We start from the raw sequence: 19,926 nt of genomic DNA on the forward strand, positions 1-19,926 counted from the left end.
GTGACATCACGATGCAGTAGGTGGTCACGTGGGAGCAGAACATTGGCACATTTTGGCATTTGCTCCAACTTGCTTGGTTGTCTGCTAGGCTGCTACACTGGGCTGTGCAACGAGTGGCAGTAAAGCAGACGACTGAGCGAGTGTCAAAAATGTCAGGATTTTTTGCTCTCATGAGTCCACACCCTCTGCATAATGACATATACACGTACCTGTTGACATGCAAAAAATTCGTAAAAATCCTGCGGATATAACACCGGAATATGGGAAATGGAGATATTCAATAGCCCTGAGCACACACCTCTTGTGGGATACATGCACACTTGCACACAACGATAATGTACCTTTAGATGCAGCACGCAAGTAGCGGCAAACTTGCAACGTCACAAACTGATAAGCAACACAGTTTACACACTGTAGCTTTCGCAGAAACTTTGCTGCTGTTGATTTCACCTGCTTCAAAGATGTGTCTAAACAAACTTGCTGAAAGCATGCATATACCCCTCGGGTGTCCTTTTACAATCGGAACACTTGCATCGCATGTATGCATACACTGCCTAGGAAACAAAACCGAAACTCATTCATAGAACAGCTATTGTATTAGATGATTAATAGTGAATTAGACAGAAACATTTATAGTAGCAACGCCTTCTTTCATGTTCTCACTTTCTGGCCCCCCCATATTGCTGAAACACTTGCTTTCCACATCTTCCCCATCCACTGCCTCAAAAACGACAACCATGAGCGCAAAAGTAGCTTGGTCCAAGTATTCATTTAGCTCTTTCACAAAACTTGTCGGTGGAGTTCGATGCAATTATGCTAATTATTACACCTGCACAATTACACTGCACAATTATTACACAATGCGTATGGGCATTCTATTGCATACACTGGTACCATTGCATATTTGTGGTGGTGTGTGTATTGAAACATTTCTATATCACACAGCTAAACATTCAATACGGCTTCACTGCTAAATAAAAACGCTGCACTGTTTTGTATGTTGGAACAATGACAACATATATATTTATTAAGCTTCGTGCTCAGGATACGAGTTTTAACAGTAAGCGACACCATTGTTCACCAATATTCCCTGCGGTCCTTTAGGCTGGGCTGCTTGCTAGTGCTCTGCAAAAAAGTTATAATAATGGTGATTAGAAAGCCTTCAGCATAAGGTAAATGCTGCAAGCCACTTACAGTAATGTTGGAAGCTTCATTGTCAGCATGCTTTTTCGAAGATTTGTAGTTACCACAGGCAAAGGCAGGACAAGGACTCTATGAATCTGAAAAGAATGAAAGCAAGTCATGTCTGGCGTTTTTACGTACTAAGGACAAAAAGCATTAGCAGAATCCATTGAAAATACCATCTTTATGGCAGACGCAGTGATAGCTTGAAAGGCAAGGAATGTTTGATGATGATGATGTAAAGTGTTTAATGGCGCAAGGGCCAGGTATGGCCAAAAGGAATATCAGAGCAAATGTGTGCAACTGTGAGCAGTGTTTTTCTACAGGTGGAAACACTTTAGCTCCACCACACGGGAAGAGCTTGCACCACGGCAATGGAGACAATGCAGCAAGTTAATGACATTTGGAAGCAATTTTTCGAAATTTAAGACAGAAGATATGCACATCCAGATGCCTTGCAGCATGATATATAGCAAGGTATTGCTGACGAACAATTCACTGCAGTTGTCAGAATGGTGGAAAGAGTTGCAGCGAGAGTTATTAAAAAAAATCAGCACAGCTAACAGTTGTTTGTGTGCTACTATGATGAAAAGTGCAGTGAAGTATACAGCATATACCAAATCCCACTGGTCGTTACTTGTTGACACGCTGAAGAAATGGAAAAATTCAGCGATATTAAGAAGGAAGGAAGAAACGGCAGATACACATCCCATTCTTCCGTTGCATTGTTAGCGCAACAAATGTCGGAAGGACAGCCCATTTTTCTGACAGGTGCCCACTTTGAAAGTCTACGAGAAATGCCGTACCTATGACTTCGGCTTTAAGCCGAGCCGCCAGGGACTTGCGGAAGGCAAGGTTACCCTGATCAGCCATGTTGGGCGCCTCAAGCATCACGGTGCCCCCAAGAGCAGCCCTGGCAGCCCTGGCAGAGCGTGGGCGCTGTGGCTCGTCTCGCTCGAGCGTGCTGTTGAGCTGTTTCTCACGCTCTGCACGTTTCAGTGCCACCAGCTTGTCCCGCTGGTTACGAAGATATTCTCTGCGCTGGGTAACTTCCTCAGCACTTGCTCGGTGCCGCCATGCCAGCTCATCATCCTGAATGAAAGTTATTGCAAAAGTTATATGAAACGACCCACCAAAAGTGTCGGCAAGGCTTGTACTACCTCCACGGCAGAAGTCTGCTGTTCACTCCCTGCTTCAGTGCTCGGTTTTTCCTTGGGCACAGTTTCCTCACTCTCGGTGGGAGGTTGTGGTGACTCTGCAAGGGACAACTTGAGAGCCTGCGCAGTTCCAAGTTTGAAGTTTATTTTCTCTACATGGTGGCCTTATTGACAGTGAACTGTTTGTTGTCAATACAAATGGAGGTCTTGAAGAGAAATCACAACAATGATGTGGACAGATATGCCTGTTGGCCATTTCGCTAAGATCAAAGAATAAACTACTTCGTTGAAGCATGAGACAAAAAATTGAAATGAGAGTTGTGCAAAGGACGTCTACTGAAGTAAAAACTGACTTGAAGAGATTTCAAAGCAATTAAACTAAAATGATGAATCACAACCAATCACACTATTCTAAAAGAAAATGGTGCAAAGCAAAACTAAGCAGCAATTACTACAGATGGCACATGAATAATAACAACGATTTAGTCTATATTTCAAATGGTTGTGTATTCCATGCTTTACTTGAAATGGCTTATAAATTCAGCAGGCAGGCAGGAATTTTTTGCTGAGACTGTCTTTATACCATGAGAGTTTAATTTCTAATAATGAAGTGAGGAATGGCGGAAATATTTTAGAGCCCTAAAATACATACCAAGTGTTCCATAAAGAACGGCACCATGTGTACATGAATCTTCCAGTTATCCGCTGGCTTATCGCCGTTGAAATTTCACAAAGAGGCAATCTTTTGCAGTGGGTTCAATTAAATATCAGGTTTGCAAGCATTGCTTACCTGTTTCATTTACAATAACATCAAAGTGTGCATCATCTGCAGTGACGCCACTCAGGAAATGTTCAATTTGCTGCAACGGGATGATGATGCCATCTATCACTGCTACGATAAAAGGTGCCTTTCACTGCAGTGGCAACAGATGTCGCCACCATTCCATTGTATTTGCAAGAAAATAATTTTTTAATGACATCCCCACAGACGATGCGCACTTCACCTTTGTTTTGAATGAAACAGGCAAGTAACGCTCGCAATTATGTGGTATTAAACCTGGAGCTGCTATTTATGTGACATTCAGTACATTTTTTTTTTTTTTTTTCATGCTAGACTACATTTGTCAGTTTGTGCCCACCTTGTCCAAGAGTTCTTTCTCTTTGGTTTTTTCTGATTCAAGTCGCTGTTTCTCCAAGAGAGTGGCCTGAATGGCATCCTGAATTAGCTTTTCTTCCATGGTCTCTTGTTCTTTCGCTGTCGCTTCTTCTTCAAGTGACTTCCTGCAAAAGAGTACCACAATTTTTTGTCTGCTGCATTGAAACATGTTCTTGCTTTCCCGATCTCTAGTAGTAGCAGTTTATTGTACTAAGGATCAAAATTAGAAATAAAAGTATGGGCCGCAGGCATCTTAACTGTCTTACTTCCCAATGGACACCTGAACCATCTTGCAGCCGTGGAAAAGCTACAGGCTAAGAGAAAAGATAGGAGAAAGGAAAGTTACAATAAAATAGACGTGAAGGAAATAGGGGGACATAAGTGAAAACGGGGCATAACTATATGTACAGAAAAACAAAAAGTTGGACATTATGGTGCAGTTAAACGTACCACATTCACAGTAGCACTGGATAGCAATCTGCTACCAGTGAAATAATTTTAGAGTACTTGTAACTCCAACTATAAAAGCTTTTGAAGTGCCATAAAGAAGCGGCATTTTATCGCAGTTTAGGATTTTTTTTTTTTTTTTTTTGCAGAGTGCTGGTTGTACAAAGTAGGACAGATTGTACCTTTTAGTTCTAGGGTGGAAGCCCAATCTATATTTGGGCAAAAATGTTTTTTTTTTTTTACGAAGATCCCACCTCGTGAAACTTTTTCTGCTAAGGCATACATTCACTTTTCAGCGTATTAGATTGATTGTGTACTAGTATGAAAAAGAGCAGAAGCAAAACTGAGCATGTTAATTCATCAAAGGGTCACATTAATTATAGCTGGCAGTGTTGCCGATTGACATGCAGTGCTTGTCATTAATAGGAATAAACACGGGGCCTTAAGTTGCGGTATGTTTTCGTATAATCCACTGTGTGTTGCAAGGTCTTTAAGAAATAGTGCTACAGGTACATAAGATATTAGAATGAGTGATAAGCAGTAATTGATAAACAGCAAGATAAACAGTGCTCCTTGTGTGATCTTCTGGCAAGCGAATTTGTGTCTAGCGCAGGCTGTTTGCTAGGCATAAGAATGGCTCTAGCAATGTTTATATGTGGCTATGGATAAGAGAGACCAACTGGTCAAAAATAATTGCTTTTATTATTGAGGGCTAGGTGTTGATTAAAAATTGTAACCCAATTAATTGGTACATTTGAATCATTTAATTAATCAATTACATGGTTTGTGAATATACATACATAAGCAAAAAAATTTCAACGCTGGTAATTTGTCACAATGCATACACTTTTAAGAAACAAAAAAATGTGCCATTTGAATCGGCAGTTGCCTTCATTATTACTTGAACGACACTCTGTGCAAACGAACATTCAGGCATGTCAAACTTAGTCAAATGCAATCACAGGTCCAGTTGTGGAGATGAAGGAGCTTGTCAATATTCTCTGGCAGTGGAGAGTTCCTTTGCTTATTAACAGTCATGCCAGCTGCAGAGAAAACGCGTTCGCATGGCATCGATGTTGCAAGGACTAACATCATCATCATAACAAGCGCCGTTTTGCTCTGCGCTCGCCACCACTGCAAGGGGTCCAAGTCTTCGTCCGTTACTTCCAGCATCGAGTGATATAACAACACGTGGCTCAGCGCTGTTTCTTCGTCATTTTCCGCTGAAAACTAGTACTTTCGTTTTTTGATCGAGGTGCATGGGATCTCTTTAAACGACGATTTATTGGCTAGCCGTGAAAGCTGTTCCAGGCAGTCAGAATTAGTTTCCTTCCTTGGTGTTGAGCAAGATAAGTGGATGCATCAATGCCAGCGCTTGCCTGTTTTTGGTCATCTGAGCTAAATCAATTAATCACAATTTAAAAAAAAAATTTTTCGGTTAAAGCCTTAATCGATGAATCGTAAGGTTACTCATCAATCGCCCAGCCATAACTGATACATAAAAAGTGCAAGTCATACTTCATGACATGAGCCATGAGAACCTCTTCGTCATCTTTGCTGTTCTTCTCATCCGCCTTCTCGGCGTCTTCTGTAACACCCTGTGGTTCACCCTGGAATGAGTCTGGCACGAGACCGTAACGTTGAGCCATGATCTCCAGTGCCTGAAGTTGAAGATCAATGTTCTTTTGAGTCATCATACGCTTGAAGATTTCATAATCATCTGCTGCCCAGACCTGCTCGAAGAGACCCTGAAAAGTTAACACGTATTTCATGTGTTTTGCTATATACTGTGTTCTATCACTGCTACGAATAATGACAATAACCTCGGTGACTGGATGCATACCTGATGAAATTTGGCAGCTATGCCCCTGTTTGGTTTACCGCATACTTTTTCGAACTGTTCAGGCGTTATTCCCATGTCTTCCATATGACTTCCCAGCATAAAGTCAACCTGAAACATTTGGCACCGTTTACCTTCAGGTTTTCCTGCAAGGCAGTAAGCCAATATCACGCTGCGGCAAACATTTCCCTCACCAGGTTCTTGTATTCGTTGTGTATCTTGCGGTATTCCTCGTTGTCGCATCCTGGTTCGAAGACTGCAAAGTCGCGGCGACGGCATTGGCACATAATGAAATTAACATCGGCGGGAAAAATCGACGTAGGGAAAGCGTATATCAGCCTTACCGATCGATTTCTGTTCAATGAAAGTTATAATCGGAATGTTCCACGCGGGACCCCGCAGGTAGCCGACCAGGGACTCAAATACCCAGGACGATTCGTCGTCGTCCGAGGACATCGTATGGCAGTATCGAGAGAATTTAACACATTGTGTACAAACGGTACAAACATTGCGTTACCATGACAACTCCTGCAGTTACTGCCCATGGCCACTCTCTCCGCGGTGATCAATGGAACAGGGCGTCAGAGTACGGTACAGAGTACTACGTTGCTTCCGAAGCTTTGTGCCCCTTTCTATGCCATCATCATTCCTCATCACAACTTTATGTCCCCGTTCCCCCTCCCCCTGTGCAGAGTAGCAGGCTGGAGGCCGCTAGCTCCATGCCGAACTCTCTGCCTTCTTTCAAATTTCTTCTTTCTCCGAAGCTTTGTCAACAAATGCACGCACTCTGAGGTCATGGTCTTATTGTTGGCTTCCGCTTAAACCTGAATACGTCGTCGACATTAGTCTGAATATAAAAGGTGCCGTGGTCCATCCGAAGTACACTGTAATCCGAAGGCTGTTCAACCTATCCGACTTCGCAAACATAATTCGTGAGACAAGACTGAGACAAAAAACCGAAACCGAAAGTATGGTTATGGCATGGTTTATAAATAAAAACCAAGAGAACAATTTTTTTTAAACTAATCATAATAATTATAAACGTTATAAAAATTTTATGAGGTAATAAAATTACTATATTGGACGGAAATTAAAATTAATACGGCAATAGAACTGGCACACTAGCTACACCGCATTCAGGTCAGCCAAGATGGCGGCGCCCTGTTGCACCCTTGACAGCTTGGCTGTTTAAATGGTTTGATCACCTTATAAGATGATTTGCTCGCCGTGTTCGCACACCTTAATGTAATCTGCAAGGATGACTCAAGGCATAAGAGGCAAGGCCTGCAGAAAATCTGCGACGGCAAAAGCGGCCTTCAACGGCAATGCAGTCGCGTCATCGTCGAAACTACCGTGCGAAAATGTCAGGGGCGAGCCGCTGGACTTTTGTGCCATTAACTACGGCAAAAACTTAGTCCAGGAATATATATTCCGACACCAAGCCTTCAACACTAAGCGATGGCTTGTCTTAACGCCCGTTTTTCTCTTATGTTTTCTCCACTGCGGGCTCCATACGAGAGTAAGTTCAAGTTGCATCTTGACCATATAACTGGCATGGCATGATACAAGGACAGAGGAAGTGCGTTACTTCTTGCGTTGTTTAATGATGCACGATTGCCAATAAGCTGCAGTTGCGCATCTGGCAGAACGTTCAGTTTTATCGTCAGTTCTGTGCACCCATGCGTTTTAGGCCGTTACTTTCACCTAATTCGATGTATCGCCTCTTCGCTATAGGGAGTCGACATTCTCAGCCTATCTCTCATAGTGTTGTGTCTACTCCTGGTTGTGAAGCTTCGGCGCCGCGTGAAAGAAGGTAAGTTCAGTCGGCTTGCTTCTCCTGTCTGCGCGACATTGACGAATCCGTTGACCTGCTTGTCTTTCCCACAGAGTCTCTTCTGGTGATGAGGTCGCTAGGTCTGCAGACCACGACGACATTCGTGACCGGAAGGCAGGAGTCGCGGTTCATCAACAGTGAAAACATTGAAGACGTTGTGATTTCGGAAGCCATATCCATGGTACTGCCATATACAAGCACTCATTTTATACAGTGTTACCCACACTTTTGTGCTTAATTGGATTGAGTGTGTTGATAAATTAGGGGAGGGGGGGGAGGGGTGATGGTAATCGTATTCTCGGAGCAAGACGACATTCGTCTTTCGAACAAGGTGCACAGACGAGATATGACTTGTCTGTCGGCACCTTTTTCTGAAGACGTATGTATACAAACTAGACTAGATTTTGGTACTTTGTTAGTAATTTCATGCAGCAACAAACATAATGCCAGATAAGCTGGCTTCACTGGAAATTTGCACATGCGAACTCTTCCTGTCAGCACTGTGCAGTTATTTGTTTTACCGAAGCAAAGAAGAGCAGACACCAGGCTAGGGTCATAAATAGAAATATGGTTTATTTATAGGTACTGTTTTAGGCAACTTGCTTGCAGTGCTCAATTGCAGCATGGCATGCATAATAAACGTGAGCAACCTTCAATTTTGTTTCAAATCTTTACACTGAATGAAACCTTGTCGTCTAAGTTGCATTAGAAAGTTTCACATGTTTCTGTTGACGTTAAGCAGTTGCTGTGTGAGCGTTAGCTTAAAAAGGGCCTCTCCTGCACACTGATGTTCTGTTACATCACCTAAGAAGCAAGCAGTGTATGTCTCGTGGTGTCTCTACACAATGCTGACCTGTCGCGTACCTTTGCGGGTAGTTCTTGCATACCTCTATGAACTCTTTTGAGAACCCTTAGGAGTCTAAACCCCGTATTCAGAAATGCGCCTTAACTTGAAGCCCATGCTTGACTTGGTCAAAATAGTGCCTGATGTAAACGTGCCGGGAAAAAATGTGATGAGCGTCTTAGGCAAGTTCATGCCAGGCGTCATTTAGATCAAGTGAAGGATGTTCTTCAAGTTAAGGCGCATTTCTGAATACGGGGATAAGAACCATAACCATACAGTGCTCGTCCTGTGTACTTCCCTTTTTGTCTGGCCGTCATTTTACGCGCTGGTCCAAAGAATGCATCAGTTCCAACTCGCCCAGCTTTCCACCTTACTGCAAGAACCATCAAGCGAGAAACCTTGTCATACTACATGCAGAAACTCTTAAGAAACACACCGGGCTGTTTCTGGCTCATTGTGCCCAAATTCTGCAGAATACATGTGGAGATAAGATGAAAGTAGCTTCACTTTGCAACAAGTGCAAAACAAGCTTTGTTGAAGCTACTTGCAGTCATTCCAATTGGCATCATACAGTATGTTAATCAGCTGTGCGGAGCAGTGTGTGAGAAAATGTTTTATAAGTGCTTGTTCTTGTTTTTATAAGTGATTGTGTCGCAGTGCTGAACAATCTTGCAGCAGACTTTGCCTCAACTAAGCCAAATTACAGAAACACTTCAGATGTAGTACATTTTTGTATTTTTACTCTCTCTCTCTACTATCTGTCCATCTATCTTTTTTTTTTTTCTTTCTTTTTACTGGTGAGCCACCTGTAGAACTGATGCTACACAATGCAATTTCTGATCTTCACAGAGAACTGTCAATGATGAAGCTAGGTTCAGCTTCACTGCTGAGGCTGAGCTAGTAGGTGTCACATTTGTACTTTTTATGAAAGTAGCTTACTGATGCATTGCTTTTCTGTCCACACAGCACAGTGTCATCTTTTACTTGGTTATATTGCTGCACAACGTAGATTCCAAGGTTCCCAGCCTGGTGCCTTTATTCCAAGTAAGTGTTGAAGCATTGTCTTTGAAATGACCTCTAATGCACTGCATGTCTGCTTACACAGGCTACATACTGGGTGCTCTTTTATTAACCTTAAGAGAATTTTTTTTTAATCACCCGTGGCATATAGCACAAATCTACTCATTGAGCTGGATTACTCGAAGAGGCATGTGTTACTTACACTGGAAATCAAAATAGATAATAGACTAATTAACAAACTTTCATTACTCTGTTCTTTAACTACAGTGGAATTTCGATGATACGAATCTCACGGAGTCACGAAAAATATTCGTATTAGCCGAAATTCGTATCATCGAAACACAATTAAAACTAGCTAAATTAAAGAGTCGGAGGTGAATTCGCTCAGGCACATGCACGTAAAAAGCATTTACAGTATAGATCACTTATAACGTAACCTTTTATAGTGAAGAACTGCTACAATGCGGCCTTTTCCGACTCCCGTTTACCCTCCCATAGAACTCCATGTATACACATACCGCTTACAGTGCAGCCGCGTGAGACGAAATACCGGTTATAATGCGGCTTCCGCTGGAAAATCTCGCCGATAAGGGCGGTAGCGCGCACGCTTCTAAACGAGGTGCGCCCACCGACGGGAGAGGAGATCAACGAGGGCGATGCGGAGGAGGAGCATGAGTCCAAGGGCGATAAAATCGTCTCTGCGTGCCGTATGTGCGAGTGAAAGCGCGCCTTTTTTTGCCTTCACGCACGGAGAGCAAACGAGACTTCTGTCACGGCCGGGCGCGCCAGTCGAACCCGGCCCTGCTTCCGTCGTGCGAAAGGCTGGCAGGGTATGAGAAGGAGGGAGGGAGGGAAAAAGTGGGGGGGGGGGTGACGCTGTGCTGTGGGACACCAAATGCGTATCTTGCAACCAGGCGCAAGAGTAACTGGCGACGCTATCTCCCACGCGAAAGGAGCAAAGCGGGAAGGCAGCGCAGGAGGAGGGGGGGGGGGGGGGGCGGCTTCTATTCTGCCAACAAATGCGTTCTTGTACTTTGCGCCTGTGCCGGCTGTCGGGGTTGTCGCGCACACCGTATCTTGAAAGCTATCTCCACGCGGCTCTGACCTTTGTATGCGCTGTGCTTACGCCGCTCAGTTTCCGTTGAAGCGATAGACCGCACTTCCCCACGCCTGCGTGGCGTGGGGAAAAGCGGAAAAGCAAGAAAAGCGCCACCGCGTCAAACTCTTCACGCCCAGTCACGGCCTCCGCGCTGTCCGGCACCGTGTCCGTGCCTCTGCACCAAAAGAGAAAAGGAGAAAGCGCGTGACTGCGCCCTGTTCCCTTTCGTGGCCGTCGGTGGGGCGGCGTTTATTAGTATCAACCGACGCGGGTCGAAAATCGATTCATAACAACCGTTCTCTAGCACGTTGCAAAGTAATGGGGCTCGGCCGGGACCACAGAAAAATTCGGATTACCCGAAAATTCGTATTAGCCGTGATCGTATCATCGAGATTCCACTGTACTTACTTTAGCACACAAATTGCAACTTACGAATTTAAGCCAGTGACTTCACAAGGCCCATCCACTTAAAAAGAATCTTGAAACTAGCACCAATTTTGAGATAAGCACTGTTAAACTTGCTGTAAGAACTCACCGTTGTTCCACTTACATTTTTTAACAAAACACATTTTTCTTTCATTGAAGCTAAAAAATTAATGGAATGCACATCTTGAAGCTGGTGTTCTCAAAATTCTTTCAGAGTGAATATGACTTTCGAAGTCGTCGGCTACAATTCGTAAATTGCAATATGTGCATTAATGTAATTGTAAAAATGTAATTGTAAAAAAATAAGGTAGAGCACTCCTTAGAGGGCACGTAACAGCCTCCAGCATATAACCAAAATTTGCTACAGTGGAATCTCGTTGATACGATCTTCACGGGAACCGGAAAATAAGTGTATCATCCGAAAATCGTATTGTCCAACCAAATCATATTATCGGGGGAAAAAAAAGACATATTATCCTGAAAAAGGTATTATGCAGAATCGCATCAACAACATTCTACTGTATGTGGCCTGGTGAGGGGCCCTTTAATGTCTAAGGGTTCATGAGATATTTAGTCCTCGTGGTTTGCTTTCTTTAACTTTCGTATATCACAGAACACCATGCCGAGGCTGGATGCCCTGAAGATGGTTTACCGTGGCATCCACGACTCATCTTGGAGCCTGCAGCAGTGACACCGCACATGGGTGCAATAATCGTAACTGCCACCGTTACCTTTTGCTGGCAACCCGCTGTTGACCAAGTCTGTCAGCGCCTTGCAACCACTTACCATATTGACTTATGTGTTGATCGTTTTACCATTTTGGGGGCACTGGTCACTGTAGCCACCCTAGATGCCGCTCGGGATCAGTGATGTCCCATCCTTCTTATTTACTTATTTATAAAAAGCCCATCCTTTTAGAGTTGTGAAATTGCCAAGTTTTTAATCTAGCTTTTTATGTAACGAACTGGAGATGTTCACAGGCTTTTTGTGTCTGGAACAAACTTGCAACATATCGCTTGTGTGTGTACTGTCCACCTTGTAGCAGAAGGGGCCGCTTCAGCATGCCAATTAAAAAGCAGGAAGCTTGAATCGCCACTCAGCTGTAGAAAGCTTAGTCTTACCGTAAACAGGTACTGACGTTGAAATTTTAGCTTTGCTGCCTGGTAACTCATTACATATCATGAACCACACTGTCAAATTATCGAGCATCATTTTCACTTACTACTTTTCTGTCTTTTTTTTTTTTTGTTTACTGATGTTTTCAATTGCTGAATGCATTAATTTGCAGCCCTGTGTAGACATTTGTGATGGTAGATTGTGTAGTATTTGATAATGGGGACATCTTACTTCACATTCTGTAGAGCTCTTGAGACCACAACTTGCACATTTGTATTCTGTGCGCAGTATGGTAATCAAAACACACTTCATAGCCTGTGTGTCTTCTTTGGTTCACTGTTTTGAAGAACTGAAAGTACATTGTAAAAGCTCACGTTATAAGCTAACTGTGGTAAATTGGTGAACTGAGCATCGCAATTTATGATAAGTAATTAGGGGCCCTCCACGGTGGCTCAGTGGCTAAGGCGTTGCGCTACTGAGCACGGCGGCCGCATTTCGATGTAGACAAAATGCAAAAACGCCCGTGTGCCTCATAATCAGAACTGCTTTGGCACGTAAAACCCCAGAAAGAAGAAGATAAGTGATTATGATAATAAATGGTTATGTCACGAGGCATGGCAGAGCAGGGTGTTCTGGAATAATCATAACCACTTGGGGTTCTTTAATGTGCACATAAATCTAAATACACAAATGTTCTTCCATTCTGCCCCCATCCATTGCAGCCAAGATTTGAACCTGCTGTTTTGCACCCATGGCTGAACCCATAGTACCCGAACAGCAGTGGCGGGTATGATGAATGATTGCACGCAAGGCAATCCAGAGAAGGAGAAAGATCGCTATTAATGTTTTCAAATGGTCACTACAGGCAAACACTTAAGCCTAGATAGGGTGTAGATACCCTATTTACTCAATCATAGTGCACACCTGATCTTTCTTGGTCAGAAATGGAAAGTGCAATCAATGCTCTCGATTGTAACTACTCACCGATTTTCATATTAAAAAAAGAAAATCTGAAATCCAATACCTTTGCTCTCACCCTATTTTCATGGTAAGAGAGAGGAGTGACAATTTGTTCTCACTTCGAGAAATAAAATTTAGAGCTCCATTCTGAAGGCACTGGATTTGCACTTTACATGCCAGCTATGGGTGGTGTCCCAATGATGACAAGCACAAACTTCCGGTGCTCCCAGTATGGCAAAATGTGACCTTTGAAATTGGAAGGTGGCATTCGAGATTTGGGGGTGTTACTTTGATGCTACTAAATGCAGTTTTAATTTCTCGATTCTAACACACATGTCATACTTTAGTGAATTTTGCTGAAGAAAGAAAAAAAAACATTGCACGTTCAAATTGGGCCAATGCAGTAATTCTCCTGAAAATCATTATGCACTTGTGTTGTGCCAAGAGATGACTCGAGTTATAGAGAGAATTGTAATGGACCCGCTGCGGTAGCTGGTTATGACGTGCTGCTGAGCTGAATGTTGCGCGTTCAAGCTTGGCTGCATTTCGATAAGTGAATGAAAAAAAAAATATATGCATATTTATTTGAATACATAGCTGGATGTTGAAGGGACACTAAAGAGGAGAAAAAATAACTTGAGCTGTAATAATGAAAAACCCGTCCACAATGCCAAAAATGTCACTCTTACCATTAGAAAAGGCTTGGTGCAACAATAAAAGACACAAAAAGGAAAGATGGGCAGCGACACTGCCTTCAAGTTCCCGCACCAACTAGGCGTGGCATCATGGATTTGGACGGCATCTGCTAAGCCGTAGTTAATTGATCTTTTTTGGCATTGTGTTCTAAAAGAGCCAAAGACTGAACTTGGCAAGGTTCGAGAACTTTTGCTAGTCACACTGATAGTTTGAAAATCCGGGACACCACACTGCCATACAGGTGATGGGGTTATGGAAGAATGAAACTTTGACCTTCATTTCCGCTTGTAATAATGAACCTTTTACCAGGAAATAAAAAAAAAGGGGGGGGGGGGATTGAAGTATACTTTATCAGTTTAAGCTAATTAAGTATTTCATTGAGTCCCCTGCTACGGCGTGCTTCCTAAACCTGTCGTTTTCTTTTTTTAATTATTGTGTGTAGACTGTTACTGTTGAACACGCTCTTTTTGTGGGAACCTCAGAATAGCAACTACTTGAGCCATTTTGTGCATGGGTTACACATGGGTAAAAAAATAGCGAAGACGGGACACCACGAAATATGAACAGGATGGCAGGACAGTGCATTGTTCTGTCCATTTTTTCAGTGTCCCACATTAACAGTGTTTGCTTTTGTGTTTCTGTAGGCATCCTGCATTATAAAATGCCATAACTTAGAAGACACTTGTGTGCGTATTTTGCCAGGACATTACTTCCGAATTTGTGCCCAGTATTTTAATTTATTGTGTACCGCCTGAAAGGCTTACAAGACATTTTGATGTGAAGTTTTAGATCTTGTAGAGTTATCTATCTGTTGAGATGCTGGTTTCTCTTCTGTGATGTAAATGAGGTGAAAGTATGAAACATATTCGGCTTTGTTTTTTTATTTTTATACTCTTGCAGAACTGCGCAACCCTTGTCAGTTTAACGAATGTTTTGCGTCTCTTCATGCTATCCACTTCGACATCTTGTCAAGAACTGTTGCAACGCCCCTGAAAAAAGAAGAGTAAAAGACCACAGCACTTACTCTGTTATGCAAAGATTTTACAAAGGCTCATACTTAATAGGTACACTTACAAACATAAGGCTGAATATGTAATCAATCACACAAGTTTTGTGGACACAAGAACTGCGAAAAAGCAAAACTTTGTAAACAGCTTGTACCTGCAAGCTGCGAATTTGAAGATGTATCAGTGGCCCTGCGCACATTACTGTCACCTCATTTTGACGCCTGATTTTCCTCTAGAAACATTCATCGCGAGATGGATTCTGCCATGATTCTTTGTATTCCGAGAAGTTCTGTGAGCCGTGGCCTGCATTGTTTGCTCCGATCAGTACTGCTGGGTGATTGGCTTCGAGGATTGGATTAGAAGTGAAACTCAAATGGAATGGGAGTTGCAGCGAAAGTAGAATGCAGATACTATTTAGGCATCATTTCAGCGAAGACAGCTGATCAATGTGCTTAGTGACATGTTTACTGATGAATCATTCAATTGGTCCACTTGTCATAATGTCCCAAAATCACCACGCTGTAGAACTTCAAATTAATTCAAAATGCAAAATTTTTTTAACATCAGCCAAAATTTTGGTGCATGATTTTTTTTTTTTTCATTTGCAATGTGGATTAGTTTATATATAACAGCGTTTCTATTTTGAATGCTGCAAACAAATAGTGCTGAAATGTACTCAACACCCATATTCTAAAGCATTGTAAGGCACTGAGGGGCCTGGAACCTTTTTCTGTAACAATTTTATTTTTCCTATAGTTTTGCCCTTCATTAGATCACATGAAGCAGCAATCCCGCTATTGCGGTGATCAGCCATTTGGCGAGATGGAATGAATAGAATCAGAAGAAAATTCTCATCAAATACAGCCTCTGTATTAAATCCTCAATATCGTAGAATGATCTATTTGCTCAAAAGACTAGCTTTTGTCATTTTCTCATAATGAACCTGCTGGAAAAGGTGACTGGATGTCTCAAAGAATGCATTTTTCCATGTGTGTAAAAATGTCTTCAGTAGAACTCTGCTGCAGCTCTTAAAATTAGATAGTTAACACTGTATGTTGCTCTCCTTTCATCCTGATAATGCTGTTTCTCATATCTGGACAAACCACTTAGCCAGGATTGCTACTTTGTTCTTGACATTTTTTTTTTCTTTTTTTGTTGTTGTGTGGTATTCATTTGTTTGTTCCACTAGGCAGGAATCACAATGGATGGAATGTAAGCACTTTGTTTTGTTGCTCAGGCCCACATCATAATGTGACATTGTGGGCTTGAGCGACTTTTGAGGCATTCCTGAGAGAAATCTTTTGCAGCTGTGTAGTGGAACAGTGCTGTGGCATGTTGCATCAGAAAGTATTTTCAAAAGTACACACCCTAACATGCATTCTGTGCATGTTATTAGCGTGTGTTTTATTTTTATGCATGCACTCTGGATTTGCATCTCTTTGGCCTGTCTCAAAGGTTGGTCTTGTTAAAAAAAAAATTTTTATGAATACAAAAAGACATTAAAAGAGTTTGGCTCATGTTTTATGTCAACAATGACAAGATGTATGATGAGTATTAATATAGTGATATTTTGTATTTTGTTGTTTTGCTTTCAGTGATAAAATATAAGTAGTAGATCATCAATGTCGTGGGTACCTGACCAAATGTTGATTGTAGATTTGTATTAAATGTTGTTCCAATTAAGATTTACCATGGTGGTTGTGCTTTTATATCACTGTACAGTGCATTGAGAGTTTAACACAATTATGGTGCTGTCACTAAGATTTTTTGTAAGTGTGTTCCAATGGGGGGGACCCATAAAACATTCAAATTGTTAAGAAGGCAGCTTTGCATTGTTGTCCATTTTACATAATGCAGTCAGTGATGCTCTCATGAGTTATACACAACAATACAGCTTTATGCGCTAGGGAAATCACCTTCTTAGGTTTTGAAACAATCCAGTGCTTGCTGTTGGATCATTGCTCTGGCCATACTGAATGGCCTTTGGCCCACTGTCTCTCAGGGACACGCTGTCGTCAAGGAAGATAATAGCACTGTTGCCACTTTGGGTCTCCGAGGTATTTGCAAATTGCTGAAGTGCTCGGTAAATCATGTCAGGTATGTAGTATTGCTTCACAGCAAGTTTGTGCCTGGCATCCTTGGGTTTCTGAAAGAAAAAAAAATTGTGTGTGTTAATTAAATTCTGCCCAGATAGGAAAAGTGTCGCACGTTTACCACATAACGCAGGCAGTCCTGCACTGAAAATGGCAGTGTGCGCTCCAGGTAACGCCTGGATTGTCTGTGCACCACAGCCCGTGATGCTGAGGAATTCCTGTGGCGGTACACTGCAGGCATCCTGATCTTGCGTTTCTTCTTACGTGATGGCCACTCTTGCTTCACTGGTGGCAAGGAAGTCTCACTAGCAGAGCTACCTGTGAAAGTAAATGAATTCGAAGTGAAGAGCAATTCGCCACCATTGAAAATAAAGAAAAACTATCACTAGTGAAATTTACAACCTTCGTCAGCGTTGCGATTACGGATGTCGTCTGCTGAGGGCGGGGCGACACGGTTTCTCTGGACACGCAGGTGGAATTCGTGATGGTACAATTCGTACTTTGCGCCGTCTTTCTCAAGGACCATTTGACCACTCATCTTCCATTCGCGAGGTTCTGCGTAGAACGCGTTAAGGGGCTCCCGCATCCTAAGCGGAGGCGGAAACTCATGCAAAATGTAGCGCTTGTAAAGAAAAGGATACCAATGTCGGCGATGAACTCTCCGTTGGAAAGCTTCTGAGGATAGTCTCCCTTACTGACAGCCTCTACTACTGTCGTGATAATGCCCTGTGGAACGGAAGAAAGGAGTGTCAGTAAATGAGCAGGCGAGACAAACGACTGAAAAGACAACCTGTTCGTGGTTTAGCACGTTGACGCTATCGGGAGGCCTATATCAGCAGTAAAAAAAAAATCATTTCTGGTTAGAGTCATGCATCTTAGCCAATGCTAGGATGACAATGACCTCCGCACATTGCCTGTACCTCACCATTCAAGTATAAACTTGTACACGAACTTCCCATGCCAACATAGTTTGCACCGAGGGGCCATGTTTCGCTTCTTGATCAGCGTCGTCTGCATGATTCACTAGCCAACCGGAGTAGTGGTGCCGTGGTGTAGCCGTAGTACCGTAGTTTGAAAGAATAGCCAGTCAGAAGCCAATTGCAGCCGATATAAGTTTACACCAAGCCAACAAACCGCTAGCTCAAAACATCGGTGTTATGTCCCGTTTTTTAAAACACAGTAAAGTGTTCGACGACTCCAAGGGCCGTTTCTTTCTCGTTTTGTTAACAGAGGAGAATGACGCAAGGCTGTCTAAGCTTAACTTGTCCATAACAGACGGCAACACCGTTTGGAAAGCATCGACAAGCTTCGAGGAATCGTGCGGATCGCTTAACTCCCGTCGCGAAGAAAACGTTAAGCATTTAATGTAAGTGTGTAAACAAGAAGAAGAAGAAAAATGTTTGTAGCGGATGACCGTTAGCATTGTACATGCTACTCATCAATCACATCTTTGCAGAAGGCGTATCAGCAACTGCAGACTCGAAACTTGCGATGACACGGATGAACTGTCCGTCACGCTCGTTCCTCCTGGAAAAACCTACGAGCTCAAGTTCAAGAAGGCTACTAGTGCGAGTGCAACGCTAGAACGTCTTGACCTGCTAGTAGCCGTCGCCGACGCCGGTGATCTCAAGACACTTGTGGACTCTGTCGATAATGACACCATGGTGGCGGTCGCGTCAGCTAAGAGGAGCAAATCTCGCAAGGAAGCTGTACCCGTGGAGAAAGAAGGCATGAGTCTACTAAATCCCAGAAGTAGAAAAATACCGACGAGCAGGGGTATTGATTTCGACTGACTGATACAGGCCATACGAATTGCCCCAACCAAGTAGACCTTTAGGGTCTGAGCGGAGGGTGTGAATCCTTTAAGCATGATTGGTTTTCTTGCGCTCTCTTGGCTCCGTGTTCCGTCGTTGATTGATTATCTGTCAGATCTATGTGCATGTCACCCCCAGCTTCAGCGCAAGCGTGCGAGTTATTGAGCCAGTGAGACAAGCATTGCATATATTTTTCGTCTAGAGCTGGGAGAACATGTGTGGCTGGTTGGTGCTTGCTTAAGAACATAATGCAGGGCATAGACACAGCAATGGAAAAATTAAACACACACAGACACACATCGCAGCCGCTACTACCTACTACTTTATTCGAGAGGCAACAAGTTCACTTTATATATTTTTCCCAATGCTCAGATGCCGCAGCCACATCAGGAAGGGTGCATAGCACGTTTGTGAAAAACTCGAAAAATCTATTTCTAAGAAGCTGCGCTCCACATTATGCAACACAAGTGGAAGTCTGACTTAGACATGCATTACTTTTTCTTTAATGTGAAATGCTTCCAAACGTTCCTGTACTGTTCTATCTTTGCTCGCGCCCAGGATCCTCGCATCATAAAATTCGCACCGACAAGGGCAGGATTTGCAGTGTGCAGAAAGATGTGCAGTCAAGCCCGTCAGTTCATTAGCATGCTCCCTCATTCGTGTAATTAACGCAGCAATGAGTTTGCCCTATAAGCAACTTCACTGGTGAACTGCATAAAGTTTGGCGTGTGTCACTTGGCAGCCCATCTTTGAAACTGTTTGTGATGTGAGGACAAAGTTGATCATCAGTCGTTTGGCAACAAAGAGCGCGACAGGGCGGTTTCAATATGTGGAACCACAATTATTACTATTCCGCCCTGGCATGAAACTTTGCATCATTTATCAACCGCAACAATAGCACACTGTGCGTGGTGTTGTTATAGATGTCATACGTGTGTATTTATCTCTCTCCAGACAACAATCACAACATTTTTTTTTTTTTACATTGTGGCTCATTGTCTGCACACAGGACATGAATTACAGTCTCTGGCCTCTCTGATCTTCCTGTGCACTGTTCCTGATGTGGCATCCACGCATCTGGAAAAATATATATTGGCTTCTCACTGCCTGTCGAATAAAGTAGTTGTTCGTAATGCCTGGAGAGTTGTCTCCGTGTGCTTTTCTACATAATTGTCTCTTAACGCTGGCATTTATCATGCCCCGAAGCTGTTGTCAGGCTTGTCATGGCTTCTTCA

General features: G+C 42.9%; 4 protein-coding genes across 6 annotated transcripts; 2 read left to right on the plus strand and 2 right to left on the minus strand.

Moving 5' to 3' along the window:
• Positions 1-715: 715 nt before the first annotated feature.
• LOC119457687 (cilia- and flagella-associated protein 36) lies at positions 716-6,678 on the minus strand. Of its 2 annotated transcripts, XR_007467740.1 has the most exons (9): positions 6,127-6,678; positions 5,977-6,038; positions 5,786-5,893; positions 5,461-5,690; positions 3,479-3,620; positions 2,343-2,459; positions 1,989-2,274; positions 1,195-1,280; positions 719-1,125 (listed from the first exon to the last, which is right to left on the minus strand). XR_007467740.1 is itself a non-coding variant. In XM_049670324.1 (8 exons), exons 1-8 carry the CDS (start codon positions 6,236-6,238, stop codon positions 1,273-1,275), a joined length of 1,065 nt encoding a protein of 354 aa, XP_049526281.1. In that variant the 5' UTR covers positions 6,239-6,678; the 3' UTR covers positions 716-1,272. The 2 variants fall into 2 exon arrangements, 1 of the variants encoding a protein (XP_049526281.1); XM_049670324.1 differs by having other exon boundaries at positions 716-1,280.
• A 226-nt stretch (positions 6,679-6,904) lies between these two features.
• LOC119457689 (phosphatidylinositol N-acetylglucosaminyltransferase subunit H-like) lies at positions 6,905-16,469 on the plus strand. Of its 2 annotated transcripts, none has more exons than XM_037719329.2 (5): positions 6,905-7,301; positions 7,517-7,595; positions 7,670-7,797; positions 9,427-9,504; positions 11,619-16,469. In XM_037719329.2, exons 1-5 carry the CDS (start codon positions 7,041-7,043, stop codon positions 11,694-11,696), a joined length of 624 nt encoding a protein of 207 aa, XP_037575257.1. In that variant the 5' UTR covers positions 6,905-7,040; the 3' UTR covers positions 11,697-16,469. The 2 variants fall into 2 exon arrangements, with proteins under 2 accessions (XP_037575257.1, XP_049526282.1); XM_049670325.1 differs by having other exon boundaries at positions 7,246-7,365.
• LOC119457688 (uncharacterized) lies at positions 14,643-17,896 on the minus strand. Its single transcript, XM_037719328.2, has 7 exons — positions 17,803-17,896; positions 17,668-17,704; positions 17,519-17,603; positions 17,280-17,432; positions 16,999-17,195; positions 16,701-16,930; positions 14,643-14,766 (listed from the first exon to the last, which is right to left on the minus strand). The coding sequence occupies exons 1-7, from the start codon at positions 17,892-17,894 to the stop codon at positions 14,721-14,723; spliced, it is 840 nt and encodes a 279-aa protein (XP_037575256.1). The 5' UTR covers positions 17,895-17,896; the 3' UTR covers positions 14,643-14,720.
• Positions 17,894-19,828, plus strand: LOC119457694 (uncharacterized). Its single transcript, XM_037719340.2, has 2 exons — positions 17,894-18,243; positions 18,334-19,828. The coding sequence occupies exons 1-2, from the start codon at positions 18,035-18,037 to the stop codon at positions 18,668-18,670; spliced, it is 546 nt and encodes a 181-aa protein (XP_037575268.1). The 5' UTR covers positions 17,894-18,034; the 3' UTR covers positions 18,671-19,828.
• The last annotated feature ends 98 nt before the right edge of the window (positions 19,829-19,926 follow it).

The sequence above is a fragment of the Dermacentor silvarum genome, chromosome 7 (genome assembly GCF_013339745.2).
Source record: "Dermacentor silvarum isolate Dsil-2018 chromosome 7, BIME_Dsil_1.4, whole genome shotgun sequence".
Lineage (NCBI taxonomy): Eukaryota > Metazoa > Arthropoda > Arachnida > Ixodida > Ixodidae > Dermacentor > Dermacentor silvarum.

Coding starts and splice junctions, on each gene's coding strand:
- LOC119457694 (XM_037719340.2), top strand. CDS start 18,035: ATGTCCCGTTTTTTAAAACACAGTAAAGTGTTCGACGACTCCAAGGGC. Junction 18,244..18,333: donor GAAAACGTTAAGCATTTAAT/GTAAGTGTGTAA, acceptor ACATCTTTGCAG/AAGGCGTATCAGCAACTGCA.
- LOC119457687 (XM_049670324.1), bottom strand. CDS start 6,238: ATGTCCTCGGACGACGACGAATCGTCCTGGGTATTTGAGTCCCTGGTC. Junction 6,039..6,126: donor CATTGAACAGAAATCGATCG/GTAAGGCTGATA, acceptor GCGACTTTGCAG/TCTTCGAACCAGGATGCGAC. Junction 2,460..3,478: donor AGAAAGAACTCTTGGACAAG/GTGGGCACAAAC, acceptor GGAACTGCGCAG/GCTCTCAAGTTGTCCCTTGC.
- LOC119457688 (XM_037719328.2), bottom strand. CDS start 17,894: ATGCAGACGACGCTGATCAAGAAGCGAAACATGGCCCCTCGGTGCAAA. Junction 17,604..17,667: donor ACGTGCTAAACCACGAACAG/GTTGTCTTTTCA, acceptor TCCGTTCCACAG/GGCATTATCACGACAGTAGT. Junction 17,433..17,518: donor AGAGTTCATCGCCGACATTG/GTATCCTTTTCT, acceptor CGTTCTACGCAG/AACCTCGCGAATGGAAGATG.
- LOC119457689 (XM_037719329.2), top strand. CDS start 7,041: ATGACTCAAGGCATAAGAGGCAAGGCCTGCAGAAAATCTGCGACGGCA. Junction 7,302..7,516: donor ACTGCGGGCTCCATACGAGA/GTAAGTTCAAGT, acceptor TCTTCGCTATAG/GGAGTCGACATTCTCAGCCT. Junction 7,596..7,669: donor TCGGCGCCGCGTGAAAGAAG/GTAAGTTCAGTC, acceptor TCTTTCCCACAG/AGTCTCTTCTGGTGATGAGG.